Below are 18,495 nucleotides of genomic sequence, written 5' to 3'. Positions count from 1 at the left end.
ATGTAGCAGATGTTACTAAATCATTATAGTTCACAGTATGTTTTCTGAAAGATACAATAATATTGAGTAGGAGCATCATCAGCATCATCAGGGCTATAATACAAATGGGGACATCTTTGGCAGAGGCACTTTATCTATGAAGTAGGATCATCTGTGTTTAGAAAGATAAAACTTCATTGTCTTCTTGGATGCAGATTATTCAAGTGCTAGTGCTGATACCTAGACTTGCTCTTTACCACCCCTCTTTAATGTTCCCCAGTGTAATGATTATAATACCTCTTGTCCTAGGAGTGGAAAAAATAGTTCTAGTTGTCCATTCCTTTAGAAATTTCTGTGGAGGGGCTGCTCCCTTTTTTCACAATAGCTAGATAAGGATGTTGCTTTCATCTTGAAATTCAGAATTATCATTAAGACAGCCAAGAGGCTCCCTTTCTCCAAGTAAATTTGCTATAGTTATGGTGAAGCAAAAGTTTCTCTTTCCCAAATCTTGGTTTTCCCTTAGGAGTTGACCAAACCTTTCCAGAAGAAAAGGGATTTGTCTTCCAAGGGGGATTTGAACTGTTTTCTCAAGGTACATAGAGCCCTTTGAGGGGGGAAGGTAACTCTTTGTTGGGGAAAGAAGAAAGAAAGAGCTCACGAGAACTACCTCCAAAAGCACTTCATCCTTTCTTTTTTTGGACAAATCTTCCTAAATACTACATCCAAGAAACCACTGGGCAAGAAATTCCTTCCCCTTTTTATAGTAGTATAGAATCATCACAAATATGATTTCTGGGAGAATAAACACAATTTTAATAATAAACAATATGATAATAAAGCTACTGATTTATAGGGACTAAGCATTTGACCCTAAAATGGAATAAGATGGTCAATTTGCCATTTGGGGATAGAGTGAACTCCATGTGGATTATATGCACACTTTAGTTGGCATAAGGAATCAAGGTCAGCAAGAGCGATATCTTGTCCTTAGTTACAACCACTAGGTACCCTATATCTAGCATAGTGTCATGGCTCCCATATGCAGATCGACAATTGATATTCACCATTTTCTGTTTTCCTCATAACAACTTCACCTTGGTTTAGTTTAACAAATATTTTACATATTTATATACCCCACAATTTGTGCAAATTTGTGCAAAAAGAAGCATTTGAACAATTCCTCCATTGGTTCTGACTTCAATAGGGAGAGCCTTTGATTGCCTAGTTCTTTTCTTTCCAGGCCCCAGATTACTTAGCCCATGACCATTTCCCAATCTGTTTTTAAAGTTCTTTAACATGGATCAGTATTCTATATATATCAAATATTCTAGTTTCTTGGTTATTTCTACAGACGATCACACCATTTTCAGGAAGATGTTCTCTTACAGAGAGGATATCATGTTCACAAATATGGATCATGGTTGCATAATTTCAGGTGATCTGCTATGATCAGACATGGAACTTTGAGGATGATAATAATGAAACTAAGAAAAAGCAAGCAGAAAAAGTTTAACTCTGATACTTAGCTAAGGTATCATATACTCCTTACTGAAGTTTTTCTCTTTACTTTTAGTTATAGATTCATTATCTCTCCTTCCCTCCATACTCTTACCTGAATATTGTCTTCTTTTCTCCAGAGAAATCTTTCTGTGGAAAGAAACAAACTATAAAACCAATATTTTCCAAACCCTTATTTTTTTTGGTTATAGCTTTGATATTATCTCTTCTGTGACTTTCATCGAGGGGCTTAGTAAGAGTGCCACTTGGGCTAATATATCTCCTATCTTAGATATAAACTCTTCAACCACTATATTCTCCAGAAATGTAGCAACACAACTTAAGTTCACTTCCTTAATATAATTAGGTTTTAATATTCTCTCTATAACATTTAGTACTAATCATCATGTGCTAACCCTTTCATGGACTAGATTTGTCCAATCCTTGAAAAATTTAAATAGAAGGGTTTTTTTTGCATTGCTTATTGGAGAATAATTCTATCCCAAAAGGCCACTGTGTCAGACCAACTAAGCCTAAAGTGGAAGCCACTTGAAAGAAAAATTGATATGTAGTATTGATTGGTATTATGTTCCTGAGAAGACTCCCTCTTCATTTTAGGTTTCACTGTTCAAAAATACTAGTGTAAGTATAATACCAATCTTGAAGAATTGGTGATGATTTAGGTTAACAATGATATGAGTGAAAAATATAATGCATTTTAAGGAGGAATTTCATCTTTTGGCCAATTTGTACATTGCAGGTAACATGGGAATTCAGGTTATATGGTGATACTTTGCCCAGTTTTACACATATTTAGTGATGAATTATGTTCTTTGATTCAAGAATATTGTTCTTTCTTCATTTTCAAAGAAGATTAATTACACAATGTCACAATATTGGGATCAGGATACAATGTGTTTGCTATGGCTTATCAGATCGATATGAAGGCAGCACAGACACAGATTGAGCACAAGTGGCTCTTTAGAACACTTAAGAGTTCATGTGAGTCAGGCTTTATGCAATTTAAATTTCCTTTATGTTTCTACAATTCTGTTTTGTTCATGAGATATGGTGTGTTCTTTGATGTGGATATAACATGTTATGTCACAATTTCTAACATCTCAGTTAATAACATTTTTAAGAGATACCTTAAAAGTTTCCCTATACTGCTTCATCTGACTACTATGTGAGCATTTACTTTGTGAGAGTTCCCTGTAAAATAGTGTTTAGGGTAAGGTGTATTTGGTATTCAAACTATATGACTAATCCATTAGAATGGTGCTCTGCAATAAAGTTGAAACTCTTGACAGTTAAACTCTGGAAAAGACCTCAGTGTTTGGTATGTATCTTCCCAGGTAATCTTCGGATCTCAATTCAAATTAAAGTAGTTAAGTTTTCTGCCTCAGAAATGATAGACTTGTCCAGATTTTAAAGACATACAACAATGTATTCAGCCCTATAGTTCTATAGACTTTCAGTTTGATATCCCTTCTGATACCTCTGCCCTCCCAAATTTTCTCACAGGGCTTCCAAAAGGCTGAGCTAAACAGTGGCAATACATGTATCAATTTCATCATCTAAGATCTACAGTGCTTTCATGTTTTTCCAGAAACCTATGGAGTGAAGCAGAATAGTGTGCTTTCTTCCATGCTGTTCAGAATGATGTTTTCTGCAATATTTTCAGATGCCTTCAAGAAGGCTGAAAATGGTGTGAAGATAAGCTTTTATACAAGTGGTAAACTATTTAACTTGAAAAGGTTACAAACCAAGAACAAAGTGGAAGGGGACTTGATACGACTTTTATTCACCAATGACTATGCATGGAAAGCAGCCTTCGAAGCTGAGATGCAAAAGTATGGATTGATTCACCTGTGCTAATTGTGCCTTGAAAATTAACCCCACAAAAACAGAGTTCCTCCACAAACCAGAATCAAACCGTCCATCAAGTAGAATCACTGGTCATAATAAATGGAAAAAAAAATTGAATACTGTGGATGTTTACTTACCTTAATTGTATCCTGAAATTCCCTAACTATAGTTATCCACATGCGGGAAAACTGGGACACTAATGCATTGTTGGTGGAGTTGTGAACGAATCCAACCATTCTGGAGAGCAATCTGGAATTATGCCCAAAAAATTATCAAATTGTGCATACCCTTTGATCCAGCAGTGTTTCTATTGGGCTTATATCCCAAAGAAATACTAAAGAAGGGAAAGAGACCTGTATGTGCCAAAATGTTTGTAGCAGCCCTATTTGTAGTGGCTAGAAACTGGAAAATGAATGGATGCCCATCAATTGGAGAATGGCTGGGTAAATTGTGGTATATGAATGTTATGGAATATTATTGTTCTGTAAGAAATGACCAGCAGGATGAATACAGAGAGGACTGGCGAGACTTACATGAACTGATGCTAAGTGAAATGAGCAGAACCAGGAGATCATTATACACTTCGACAACAATATTGTATGAGGACATATTTTGATGGAAGTGGATTTCTTTGACAAAGAGACCTAACTGAGTTTCAATTGATAAATGACGGAGAAAAGCAGCTACACCCAAAGAAAGAACACTGGGAAACGAATGTGAACTATCTGCATTTTTGTTTTTCTTCCCGGGATATTTATACCTTCTGAATCCAATTCTCCCTATGCAACAAGAGAACTGTTCGGTTCTGCAAACATATATTGTATCTAGGATATACTGCAACATATCCAACATATAAAGGACTGCTTGCCATCTAGGGGAGGGGGTGGAAGGAGGGAGGGGAAAAAAATTGGAACAGAAACAAGTGCAAAGGATAATGTTGTAAAAAAAAAATTACCCTGGCATGGATTCTGTCAATATAAAGTAATTATTAAATAAAAATAAAAAAAACTATAATTATCCACAGCAGTCAGGGTATATCACTTTCCATTCCTCCTGGGAAGAGGACCAATGCAATCTATTAAATAAATTTTTTCCAACTTGAGATTCTATGGGCATATGATTTTATTATTTTTAATCAATCACCAGCATTTAATAATCATTTACTATATTCCAGGCATTGTTCTAAGCTCAAGGAACACAAAGCATGAGAAAATAAAATTCTTGCTCTCAAAGAATTCAACAGAGAGATAATATGTAAAAAAAAAAAATGAAAACAAGATATATACAAACTAAATTGGAGACAATCAACAGAAGGAAGGCCCTATAATTAAAAGTAATAAGGAAATGATTCTTGTAGAAAATAAGGATTTGATTGGGACTAAAATAGAAAAAAATTTCAAATGATACTGTTTTTATTGCTGTTAAACAAAACCTTCTATATTCTGACTCCATGCATTTACATTGACTGTTACAGATGCCTTGAATTATCTCTCCCTTAACTTCTGCTACCTTTTGGTCCCTCAAAGATTTGACTAACTCATTTTTATAACAAAATATAAGATAAATAAGCCAAATTAACTGGATTACAAATGATTCTATTGAGCTTAAAAAGAATATAGAAGGTTTGATCCTTTAAGGCTCTTCCTGTGGGAGGAGTTTCCATTTTACTGTTGTATCCAGTTCTTCTTCAAAATCTCCTAGCTCCTGATCCTTTGACAACTCTAGGAAGACCTGAAAAATGGAGAAGGGAAGGAGGTTAAAAGGGGATGGGGAAAGAAAAAGAAATGGTAAGTTGATTTCTGTACTTCCAAATGAATGGGACGTTGTTTGGCAGTATAGCATACCTGTTCCAAAGTAGACTGAGAGAGGCTGTATTCCTCCAGATCGAAGGTACATTTGACTGCATAAGAATAAATTTCATATGAGAATACATCACATATATTCCACTCATTACTTAGAAACCATAATATAACATAATGACAAATTGAAATCAATGAAGCATTGGGTGGTCAAAGCTTATCCAGCCCAAACTCCTTGAAGTCAGTGACCTGACTTAACCACATCACTATTGTGGTCTGCTTAATAGGACAATTGAATATTAAATAACACACCCCAGAGGAGGAATTTTCTGCCATTTTTGAACATAGAATATTTGATGAAGGGGGGGGGACATGTTTTATACATATAAGGGGAAACATGTAGTGAGCAGAAGACTGTAGAAAGACTGTAACTAGGGATAAAATGGACCAATCTGTTCTCTGAAGAGAGGAGCTGTATCACATGAGCAAGTATAAAGGTTTCCTCATTTCTATACTCAGTGCTCCAACTTCCTGAAGAGGAATGGGGTCCACTTCTGGGTAAAAACATTAAGATGATTCCTTAACATTCTTCTTTGATAAATTTTCCTTGACATCTGATTTTCAGTGTCAAGAGTGTTATTTCTAACATTTATTATGTGCCAAGTATTTTACAACTTTGTTATCTGATCATCATAACAACCTATTATTATCTACATTTTACAGATGAGAAAACTGAGGCAAATAGAAGTTAATTGAGTTGTACAAGATAACACAGCTAGTAAATGTTTGAGACTGGATTTGAATTTGGATCTTTCTAACTCTAAGCCCAACAGTCAATGCAACCAACTTGCTATTCCAGGTCTCAATACTGCTAAAATCATTGTATACTTTTTTTTCTTGAATTGGTACATGGTTCTCTATATTTATAATCAGAGAAACCTTTTTGGTAACCTGCTTTCTTAATTCTTTTGTGTTCTTAACTCTAATGAATACTTCCATGCCACCAGTCATATCTGACTATATCTTAGAATTTATTATCTCTCAGTATTATATACCTCCAAGAGCAAGCTCTTTGAAGTACTATTCTTCAACCACAGACTTGTTTTCTTTTTTTATTATTCTGCTTTAAGTGAATTATTCACATTTATCATAATCTTTGGTCTCGAACTATTTCTATTTCTCTAATCCATCTCTTTCATTCTGGTTTTCTTCACTAAGATTACATCTTTACTTTTCCCTTTTCTACTTCCCATCATTAACATGTCACTACCTTATGCAAAGAAACCCTTTATACCTCTTCCTTTCTGCTGATGTGACAAGGAATCTTCGTTTCCAAAGAATCTCTGTTGATTTCTGTGCTCAAGTCTAAGGAAACTACTCTCTTCAAGATAGACATTCTTAACTGGGAATCCACGAATTTAAATTTTTTTATGTGTATTTATTTTGTATCCTACAAGTTTGCTAAAGTTGTTAATTGTTTCTAGTAGTTTTTAGTTTCTAGTAGTAGTCTCTAAATATAGTATCATATTGTGAAAAATGCTGTAAAGTTGGGTTTCCTCAGTTTTGCAAACTTTGAGATAGTGTGGGATAGTAACTACCACTGACCACAAGATTTTCAGATTATGAGAGGTTAAGGAAGGTTAGGATTCATAGAATAATTAAATGATCAATAGAAGCCTTGAGCAAATAAGAAATTGGAGGGCTAGGAAGGCACAAGTGAATTCAACCAATCACAAGAAAACTTATGGTTTTGAGAAAACCACAATCTTAAGGTAATAGCTTATCTGCCTAAACTACTTGGGGGCAATGATAGTACTTGACCAAATCACTACTGAGCATTCTTAATAGACTAATTGAATATAGGAGGAGTTTTCCTCCATTTTTGAACAGGGGATGATTGATGGAGGGAACGTGTTTTGTACATATTAAGGGCAAACATGTAGCGGGCATATCAGAAAGATTGTATCCTGGAAGAAATGGAGCAACCCATTTTCTGAAGAAAGGGGCTGAAACACACTAGCAAGTATAAAGATTTCTGTCTTCTATAATAAATGCTCCCTCTTCCTGAAGAGGAGTAGGGTCTGCTTCTGGCCAGAAAGGTTAAGATGATTCCTTAAGATTATTATTTAATAAACTTCCCTCCATATTTGATTTTCAGTGTCAAGAGGGTATTTCTAATAATATATCTGCAAAGAGTGATAATTTTGTCTCCTCATTACCTATTCTAATTGAGACACTTTTCCTGAAGTTCTTAAAAAATATTTTCTGCTGCAAATTTGTTACATTTCAAATATTTGTGGGTTCTGTCACTCCAAAACCTGTTCAAAGGCTTAATCTGGTGTTGATTCTGAGGGAAACCAGAAAGAGCTCAAAGACCAGTCTAGTCTCTGCTATCTTGATTCTTCACCTTAGATTTTTTTCAAATTAATAACTGTATTTTACTATGATTTATTTCCTTTGTAATATTATGCATTTTATTTTATACATTTAAAAACATTATGAGAAGTCCAGAGTCTTCTCCAAACAAAGGAATCCATTCTGAAAAAAAAAAGATTCAAAACTAATATAGAGTATCTAGTAATCTCTTAAATGCTAAATACAGAGGCCTTTTCAAGTATTTTTCATCCTTGAGTTTTCTGCCTAATTTAACATCTTGACTCTTACTTGATACTAGATACTTTTGAAAGTATCTTCTTCTAGTTCTTAGTTCTTTAATCATTTCTTTTTCTTCTGTAGCCTCTCCTTTTCATCAGCTTAAGGACTGAAATTTCTTTTGAGGTCTCTTGTGAATCTTTCACATAATTCTTCTGGAGAAGAATAAGAGGTCGACCAATTAGTATGATGGCACAATTAGGTAAAGAAGTGGTTGGTAAACCAGAGCTGAAGAAAAAATTTTAATGAGTTCATGTCAATTTGGAATGTGGTACCAAAGAATAGTAGAAAGTTTCTGGGAAGGATTCTGGGAAGATAGTGGAGTAAGACAGAAAATTCTAAGCTCTCCGGATTTCCTCTGCAATAAAAAAAAAAAATGGGTGCCTAAGAGTGAAAATAGACCAGTGAAAAACAAGTAAGATTGGAGCAGAACAGGAATTCTCCTGGGACAACTGGAGACAACAACTGAAGAAAGATCCCAGGAAGGGGATTTAATGAATATGAAGTGCTAACATTTCCAGGGTATAAGAAACAGTCAGTGGGGAGCCCTTTTACTTCCTGAGTTCAGCTGGAGCCTCAGCATGAACCAGAGGAACTTTCACTTTCCCAAGAGGGCAGTGGTGTCTGAATCTAGGAAAATTGAAGGAACCAGGAATGATTAAGAATGCTAGGCCACCTGTGCTGCTCAGACAGGGCCCCGGGGTGAAGGAACCAGCATACTGGTGAGTACAAAAATAGAAGGAAAGGAATGCTTCTGGCTACAGGCACATGCAGAAGGTGGAATTTTGGGTTTGTAGTTCCAAATCACTGGGAAGAGCTGAATTGAAGTTAGAAGCACCATCCCCCCTACCTCAGGATTAGAGATGGTTACATTAATAAATTCTCATAAAAAATTAACAGGCAAAGAAGAAAGAACCCAACCAAAGCAACTTATTATAGGAATAAGAAAGATTGGGCTTCATCCTCAAAAAAGGACACTGAAGTATTAAAAAAAAAAACTTTCCAACACCAAAAAGTAATATTAAATGGCTATCTTCCCAGAAAGATTTTGTAGAATTCAAACAAGACTTTAAAAATCAAATAGGAGGAGATTGCAGAAAACCTGAAAAAAGAACTATCCAAGAGAAACAAGAATATGAAAAGAAAGTCAACCAATTAGAAAAGAAGCTACAGAGTCTTAAAGAAGAAAATAGTACTTTGAAAATTAAAATTGGGCAAGGAGAAGCCAGTGGAACTATAAGAGATCAAGAATTCACATAAAAAAATTAATATTGAAAAAATAGAACAGAATGAAATATAAGAAAACAACAAATCTGTAGAACAGATCAAGAGGAGAAAACATAAAAATAATTGGACTCTCTAAAATCTATGATTAAAAAAATCCAAGAATATTGACACAATAATGCAAGAAATAATTAAAGAAAATTGTCCTAGAGTGATAGAACATGAGGGGAAAGTAGAAATAAAAAATTCACTAATCACCACCTCAAAGAGATCCTTTGTGGAAAACAAATAGGAATACTATTGACAGACTTCAAAACTCTCAGGTCAAAGAGAAAATTTTGCAAGAAACAAACAAATAAAAATCAATTCAAATATGCTGGAGCTACAACTGGAATTGTACAAGATTTATTAGCACTCACAAAAAAAATTGCAGTCCAAGAATATTATATATCAACAATCAGAAGACCTTTGGTTTGTCTGTGGCCAACAATATAGTGAACAAAATTAATCATAATGTTGAATACTCAACAGAAAATTTAAATGCCATCATCAAAGACTAATTTCAAGGAATCAAAACAAGAATAAACTGTTTATGTTTTATATGCAAAAATGTAAACCTATGTCTAAGATTGACAGCAGTAATTGGGTAGTCCAAAATTAAGATTGGGGCAGAACTGAGTATCATCTGACTCCAAAAAGTAAAACAGTCCAGGAGAAATATTAAATTAACAATAATGCTATACAAATGAGGTGCAGAAGGAAAAAAAAAAACTGACATACAGGAATTAGATGTGGGAGAAGGATTGGTGGTTCTGAAAATCTATTCATATTGGAAATTGGTTAAATAGGAAATATATGTATTTACCATAACGGGCATAACACCCTCCAAAATCTATGAAAAAATAAAGGAAACAGGATAAGGTGAGGTATAGAAAGGTGTGTAGCTGATTGAAAATGGGATAAGATGTAAATTAATGGAAATGGAATAAAGCAAGAAGGAAAGACTTGCTGGGGGTGGGGTGGGGAATAAGATAAGGGATCCAGGGAAGAAGGGAGGTTAAGTAATAGCAAGGCAAGGAAGAAAATAGAACTAAAGTAGAAATTACCAGGGATAGGAAATATATTTAGAGATATACACAAGCACAGTAACAAGGATCAGGAATAGAATTTATTAGGAAAAAAAAATTAGGGCAAGTGATCACTGATCTCAAAGTTAAAATTTTAATCAAGAAAGAAATCTACATTATATATCAGCCATGTTAATATTATTTTAGATGCTTGTCCATGTATGTATAAATGTGCATTTTATAGATATGTGTATATATGTACATATATATGTATGCATCTATATATGTATATAGATATATGTATGTGGTGGTAGAGCATAGATTTGTGTGTGTAGACATACACATACAGACATATGTATACATAAATATATCCATGCTTACCTGTAGCCTGTTTGGGGAAGATGGGAAAAATGAAAGGGGGAAAAAGAATAAAGTAAAAAAGTATAAAGCCAAGAACAAAAGAATGACTTACAAGGAAACAAGAAAAGATGGACAGTTATGAATATAACTTATTCTATTATTATATGTGCTTTCTTGAAAAGAAAATTTATTGTTACATGTTTCAAATCTTCCCTGATTTGCTAGATACATAACAAAGCCTATTCCCCCCTTTTCTGTTTTTTTTATATTTTCTATTTTGTTTTTTCTTATTTTGCATTTAGTTTTAAATAAAGACATTTTTAAAAAAAGTTTCTATGCTTCATTCTCTATTGTTAGCATGCTCTTAAATTACTTAGAAAAATGCTTTGATAGAACACTTATCAAATTTGAAGATGGTACAGATTTCAGAGAAATAGCTAAAACACTGGCTGACCCAGGATGTGGATGCTGTCTTTTGAACTTTTTTCTTTTCTCCTGTTTATTTTGTAATGATTTTCAACACTCCTTCCTCCTTGTTTATCTCTCTCTCTCTCTCTTTTCCTTCCTTCCTTTCTTCCTTCCTTCCGTCCTTCCTACTTACCTGGTTTCTATTTTCTTTCCTTTCTTTCTTTTCTCTTTCTTTTTTTTCTTTCTTTTCCTCCTTTTTCCCTTAGTATTACTATCATTTACTTCTCATTTCCCCTCCACAAGGGGGCTCCATATGAAAATCACTGTGGAACTACAATTCAAATATACTATTAAAAAGTATATTTATTTTGGGGAGAAAAACTTTAAAACGCATTAGGAATTTTGAGCTATTGTTATTATATCACACCATTATTTTTTTAATTTTGGCACCATATGCTATGTAGAATGTTATTTTCAAAGTTGTCTTTGAAATCTTACCTGCCTCTAATTTGGAAAAGGCTTGGGATAGAGGTTGAACATCTTCCATAGGCAACTTATAAGCCATCAAAGAGGAATACCTTAGAAGGGGGGAAATAAAAGTTCCTTAGTTTTAAAATCACAAATTACCATTTTCTTTCAAATAAACAACACAACTGGAAATAATTTTCCATTTTCTGTAAAAAAAAAAATTAGTGTTATATAGCAACTTATTAAGCCATGTCCAACTCTTCATGACCCCATTTGGGGTTTTATTGGCAAAGATACTGGAGTGGTTTGTCATTTCCTTCTCTAGCTTAATTTACAAATGAAGAAACGGAGGCAACAGGGTTAAGTAACTTGTCCAGAATCATATAATTACTAAGCATCTGAGATCAGATTTAAACTCAAGAAAATAACTCTTCCTAATTCTAGTCTAGGCAGTCTATCTATTGTGCTACCTAGCTATTCATATTCTAACTACAAAGTATATATATATCTAAAAACCATTCACTCACATTTAGAATTTCATATGCATCTGGTAACATCTGTCTTCTAACTTCTGTCTTATTTTTCCTCCCAACCTCAGTTCATTTGCCTAGACGTCTCTAAACTTCTAAGGTCAGTAATCTACCTAGATACCTCTCCAAGTAAGTGATCTCTGTCTTCACATCTCTGTATCTTTGTCTGTCTCTGTGTCTGTCTCTATCTCTCTGTCTCTGTCTCTCTCCCTCCTAGAGAATCTACCTAGATACCTCTCCTACTAAGTGCTCTCTCTCTCTCTCTCTGTGTTTCTGTATCTGTGTCTGTGTCTGTCTGTCTCTCTCTTTCTTTCTCTCTGTCTCTGTCTCTGTCTCTCTGTCTCTGTCTCTGTCTCTCTCTGTCTCTCTCTCTCTCTCTCTCTCTGTGTTTTCCTCCTTCCTCCCCCTCCACCCGGAATCATAAGGATGAAGAAACGGATTAGCATGAGCCTCCTAGTGAGAAACAGAGAGCTTGTTAACACCAGTGGTTTAATATACCCACCCATGTCTATATAAAAGAATAAATATATGCTTCTATTGTTCTTTTCTGTCTTTAATGTGTTTATTCTTTCCTACCTTAGGTGAGAGAGTATTAGAAAAGGAATGGAATCATTTAATACCCTATGAGTTTGAAAGGTTGGAAGAGTGATCTGCCAGAGGTGTAGTGATGGGAGCAATGCTAGAAATTTAGGGCAGTTGAGCTTGGGAAGGACTTAAGCTTAATTGTCCTAACTGACCTAGTAGGATATCAAAGACAGCTTCTAGGGGAATGGCTTATCTATATCACATTTGGAAGTGAACTTGAAAAGGATAAATACTTTGTAGAAAATCCTTTAAATTTTGGTCTACTCTCCTCAGAAATTGAAGTGAAATAGAAGAAAGGACCCGCCTAGATGAGAGGTAAAAATGTCTGTTCTTTTGTACTCATTATATCTTTACAGCAAATATTTCTTTGTAAAAGTGAATTTATATTACTTGGTTAAATGATGTTGAGACATTAATCCTCAACAATTAATATTAAGGAGGTACACAGCAGAATGGAGGATTAAGCCAATAACATTAGACAAATCACATTTGGTTATACCCTAGAATCTTGAGGTGAGAGATATAGTCTTCCTCAGGGACCCCACTCATCACTTAAAGTGAGAATTACAAGACCGAGAGACACCAAAGCTTATATGGGTTACATTTGTTTATTTTTAATCTAAACTCAATCTTCAGTTATTAGATTAATAATTCTTATTCAGGTAGCAAAATTGTCAGTTTATTCAATTTTTTTTAATTCAACCATTTTAACTTTTAATCACTGTTAATCAATCAATAAAATTTTATGGGCCTACTATATGCCAGGTACTGTGCTAATTGCTGGAGAAACAAAAAAACAGGCAAAAGAAATCTCTGTCTTCAAGGAATTTACAAACGATATTTCTTCCTTCAATCAATCAACAAAAAAGATTTATTAAGTAATTACTATGTGAAAGGCACAGTTCTAAGAGCTGGGAATACAGATGTAAAACAGATAGAATTACCCTTAGGAAGCTTCTTTATTTTCTGAGCATTAAAAGTCATTAATGGCATAGTTTGCTTAGTAGCTAGTCTTCTCAAAGGAAAGACTTATCTATAACCTTTGCCTTTGGTAGTCCCATAATCACTTTCTAGAAATAATAATTTATTCCTTTTTTTATTCCCAGGGAAACTAAATATTCCAGGTCATCTTATTTATTTTTTCCTCAGTAAATTGCATTAAAATTTATAGCAAAGCAAGAAAAGCTAAGGACAGAGTAAAGCTAACTTTTGCTGCCAGAGGAAAAAAGTTTCCTTACCTTTCTTGCTGAGCTGCTCTTGGAAAAAGCTTCAGAATCTCAGCATGTAAGGGCCTTATTTGCTCAGGTTCCTTCACTTTTATTTCCAGTAAATAATTCTTGCCAAATTTGCTTTTCAGATATTGGATAGAACCAATACAACTAGGACCCCCCCCAAAAAAAAACAGGAACATAAAGAAAAGAGAGACAAAGTCAAAAATAATATATTTTCTGTTTAATCTATTGCTCTAGATTGCTGTTATTCTTTGGTCTTTGAATAATAAATTTTGAGAGGGAGGGGAAAAAGGGAAGCAGAGAAGTTGTTATAAGAGCCCCTGTATAAGAGTCTTTCTCTTAAAGTGTTAAGTATTTGTTTTTATAGTTGTCATTATACATTCACTCACCGTAGCTGTCCTGACACCATGATGGCCACTCTGTCACACACAGCCTCAGCCTCTGACATATAATGTGTAGTTAGGATAGCACCATTCTCCTTGTTCTTAAAGGTTGCTCGAATTGCTTGCCTAGAGCGAAGGCAAGAAAATGCTTGTAATGACTGGAAACACACTAATGTTTCTGTTAAAACTTTCTGTCAAAAGAAAAATGAATTTGTCTTGGGAATTCAGAACAGATAAAAGAGAAAAATGATTTTGTAGAGGAAGATGGCAGGGTCACAAGGGACCAAGCAAGTTGTGTTCTCCATCTCTAATTAGTTGCAGAAATTGAAGGAAAGAAAAATAATGTGAGAGGGATTCTGAGATAAGGCAGAAGTGTGAATTAAAAGATAAGAACATTGAATTAATAAACAATAAAAAATAAAACAGACAGAAGACCTGTGGAATATAATAAAATCATTGGAGGATTTACTAGAACTTTAGGTAGCTTATTTAACCTGAGTATAAGAAAACTTTTGGAACTAAATATTGATTTACCAGAGTTGATCATTTGGAGTGAATGAAGAAATAGAACTTTCAAGGCCTAATTATAACAGAACCAACAAATAGATTAAAATCAATCAGTTCTCTTGCTACTAGGGCTGAGATTTATTAAAATTTCTTCTCACCATATTTGCTGCTGCCCTTCTGGGTCCATTCCAGTTGAAGGTTCATCCAGAAGTACTATGGCAGGATTTCCCAGGATACTCAGTGCAAAACACAGCTGAAATGAAGAAAATTATTGTTTATGACTGACCTTATTTTGGTGGTTCTTAGAAGAACATCAAGCATGATACATACCTTTCGTTTTATACCTGCTGGCAATTGCTTGACTGGAGATTTCATGTATTTCTGAAGTGTGAGAGCATCTGCTAATCTGGTAGAAAATAAACTAAATGTGTTATCAAACTCTATGCCCTTGGTGGACATTGGGATAAGGTATCCACAAAAGAGAGTACAGTTACCCCTTCCACATCATGGGGGTGAGAGGCAAGGCACCCCCTGCAATCCAGAAAATCCACATAAACATTTTTGTCCTTCTCTTCATACCAAAGAGAGAAGTCTGAATTATTATGGTACTAAAAATAAAATATATTGATGTATACACATATTTTATATATTTTGGATTTTTAAATCTTTTTGTGTTATTTACTGGCCTTCATGTGTTGTCTCCCCAGCGTTCCCATTTAATTTTTATGCCTATTTGTGATGTATTGAAACCATGATGGGGAAAGTCATAATGTAGAAGGCATAATTGTAACTAGAATTGCTTATTATGATCTTCTGAAAATCCCAGTTCTATATATCAGAAAATAGACTCATTTGGGCATAAGAGAATTCTGATGCCGCTTAGAAATCTTGCAGTACAGGCCAAATTTAATCCAACCACTATGGCCTTTCAGTTAAGCATGATTTTTTAAATTTTTAAATAAAAATTGATTATATTTAAAAATGTAAAAAAAAATTCTTAGCTCATAGCCAGATTTGACCCTCAGACTGCAGTTTGTTAATTTGTGGAACACTTTTTGCCTTTGAACTTTGCTACGTCTGTGTTTTTTTCAATTATTTTATTTCAACTTGCATTGTTTGCCAATTTCATAACTCCAGATTTATTTCTTTTTAGGTTTTATTGTTCAAATGACCATTGAATTGAGACATAGGAAAGTAGATACTATCAAAGAGAATGCTGTTTAATTTTAAATTAGCTCTCTAGGGGAGGGAGGAAGGGAGAATATACTGCCTGACAAATTCTACATTGTTCAAATTTTCTTCTTCACCTTTTAAAGTCTCTACAATCAACAAAATAATAAACCAAAGCTTGACTTGTAGCATTTGCTAATGTCTATGATGTAAATATTCACAGTGAAATTTCACTTTTTAGTTGTCTCCAGCACGTCTTTAGTTCTATCCCAGCTCCAGCACTGATGACCCATGATTTGAGGTAACTAGCATTACAAATCTCCATATCTGATTGTATGTAAAGGGATAACTACACTTTTCTGACTCTTCCTTGAGAGAATTAGTAGGGATTCTTTCTGTTCCATACCGTGAAATCATAATGAAAGCATCTTCTTTGGCCATCCCTTTCACTGCCGCATACAGCTCCAGGTGTTCTCTCACTGTAATATTTTGCCACAGTGAGTTTTCCTGAGCACAGTAGCCAAGAAATTGGAGCATGTCATTTCCTTCTTCACTCATGGAGGTACCACTCCTTTTTAGCACCACCTATACAAAGAGTCTGTTTTCATATTGTTCACATAGAATATAAAGATGCATGAATTTCCAAATATATTCTGCATGTTCTACATTTGAATAAAGAATAAATCTAATAATTTACTTATGATGAAAAGATAAGTGAGAATAATTACATGAATATTAGTGTGTGTAGAAGATTCTTTTCATAGAATCCATCATGAATATATGAATATACCTTAGGTTTCTTGTCTTGAAGAAAAGGAAAGGAAAAAGGAATAAATATTTATGTAGAAACTATGATGTGCCTGTCACTGTGGTAAGCCCTTTATATACATATGTGTGTGTGTGTATGTGTGTATCATTTGAGCTGCTACCTAGCTGCCATTTTGAAGCTCAAATTCCTATGATTCTATCAATTACTGACTAAATTCCTGATTCTCAATTCTGCCCTACTTACTGCAACTTTCCAAAGAGTTTGAATTTGACTTTCTTTTCATTTACTATTAATATCCTTGAACAGTGCTCTCCCTCTGAGAAAAAAGAAAATTATTAATGTCCTTTGCTTCTGCAGGGATTATTATCTCAAACCTTATCCCTAACTAGGCAGACCTTTCTCATTCTCCCTGCTCCTTTTCTTCAGATTTACTCTCCTCTCTGGTTTTCCCAGGTGCCATTTGAAGCCTGGTTCTGATCTGGGGACATCTGTCTATAAGACAGGCCATTGTTACAATGTATTTGCAAAATGTTGAAAAAAAGGGAAAAGAATCTTCCTCTCCTTCATAACCTATGATCAATATCAACACCAAACAATTAATGAACTCACAATTTGTAGAAGTTGACTATGATAGGAGCTGAATTTTTAAAAAGGCATAAAGCACTATCTTTTCTCTTGAAGTATGCATAATAAAATTAGGAAGGTAGGACATAAAAATAAATAACATTACATGGTAGTACATGCCAAGTGCCAAATGAGTAGAATAGACCATGAATACTGTATCATGTCTTTATATAAGCTATATTTGTCTGTATCATTTGGATTATATAAAATTTGTGTCAGTTATAATTGGCATTCTTTATTATAATATATATATATATATGTATATATATATATATATATATATGTGTGTGTGTGTGTGTGTGTGTATGTATGTATGTATTATAGGCAGCTGGGTGATGTGGTGAATATAGTGCTGGAACTAAAGTCAAGAAGACTTTTCTTTCTGAGTTCAAATCTAGTCTGAGATATTTATTAGCTATATGATCCTGGGTAAGTCACTTTATCTTGTTTGCCTTATAAAATAAGCTAGAGAAAGAAATGGTAAACCTTTCCACTATTTTTTGCCAAGAAAACCCCAAATGGGGATCACATAAAGTTGTATATGACTGCAAAATGATAACAAAAACAATAAATGCTTTTGCATGTACACACACACATATATATATGTATATACATATATACATATATTTGTTGCTAGAAAGGAGTACTATATATTATTATGTATTAATAATTAATATTACATATTATATATACTACATACACATGTGTGTGTGTTTTTGTCAAAGAGGTGTCAATGTTAATGATTGGAATTTGCTGTTCAGGCCAGAAATCATACAGTGATTCTATCCCCAATTCCCCAGAAGAGTTCCACTGACTTTGTGGCCAATAGGCTCTGGGATTTCTATAAACTAGCTTCTAACATTTTAATGCATGGTGGGAGGAGTGGATATTACAGGAGAGGGGCTAGCTCAGGAACCATTATGATGGCAGTGAAATGAATGCATGGGGATCAGAGATGCACATGCAGGAATAACTAGCACCATAAGGAGCAATGATGGAGATTTGAAGAGAAACTATGAAGTAGGTAGCACCAGCCATGAGGTCTACAGCCTCAGAACCTAAAATGGAACAATGTATATAAATCAAAAGAGGATAGATATAAGAGAAGGAAACCCATGTCACTGAAATTCTCCTTGTTCTTCACACTGTCATTAATTCTTGCAAATTAACTTCTTCCCTCTCCCTTTCCCAATCCTTAGGAGAGCATATACCTATCATTCAAATATACATTTTATAAGATTATGTTTGTCTTTTTCTTTACACTGTCCTTTAAGTATTAAAAAATGTGATTAATCAATCACAGTAGTACTGATCTGTGAGTATCCTTATTCAAACACAGAAAAGAATGCTAGGTAATCATCAAGATGCAGAT

General features: G+C 34.3%; 1 protein-coding gene across 1 annotated transcript in view; it reads right to left on the bottom strand.

Moving 5' to 3' along the window:
- Window positions 1-4,449: 4,449 nt before the first annotated feature.
- LOC127560552 (ATP-binding cassette sub-family A member 9-like) overlaps window positions 4,450-18,495 on the bottom strand; it is a 99,697-nt gene continuing 85,651 nt past the window's right edge. Inside the window, exons 32-39 of the mRNA XM_051995228.1 lie at window positions 16,137-16,315; window positions 14,891-14,966; window positions 14,719-14,813; window positions 14,060-14,179; window positions 13,677-13,817; window positions 11,354-11,433; window positions 5,190-5,245; window positions 4,450-5,076 (exon numbers count right to left, since the gene is read on the bottom strand). Of these exons, the coding sequence (XP_051851188.1) occupies window positions 4,978-5,076; window positions 5,190-5,245; window positions 11,354-11,433; window positions 13,677-13,817; window positions 14,060-14,179; window positions 14,719-14,813; window positions 14,891-14,966; window positions 16,137-16,315 (846 nt within the window). The 3' untranslated portion in view covers window positions 4,450-4,977. The remainder of the gene's footprint in view (window positions 5,077-5,189; window positions 5,246-11,353; window positions 11,434-13,676; window positions 13,818-14,059; window positions 14,180-14,718; window positions 14,814-14,890; window positions 14,967-16,136; window positions 16,316-18,495) is intronic.

Source organism: Antechinus flavipes, chromosome 4 (genome assembly GCF_016432865.1).
Source record: "Antechinus flavipes isolate AdamAnt ecotype Samford, QLD, Australia chromosome 4, AdamAnt_v2, whole genome shotgun sequence".
Classification (NCBI taxonomy): domain Eukaryota; kingdom Metazoa; phylum Chordata; class Mammalia; order Dasyuromorphia; family Dasyuridae; genus Antechinus; species Antechinus flavipes.
Note: the sequence above shows the minus strand (reverse complement) of the source record. Positions and strands in the feature narration are given on the sequence as shown.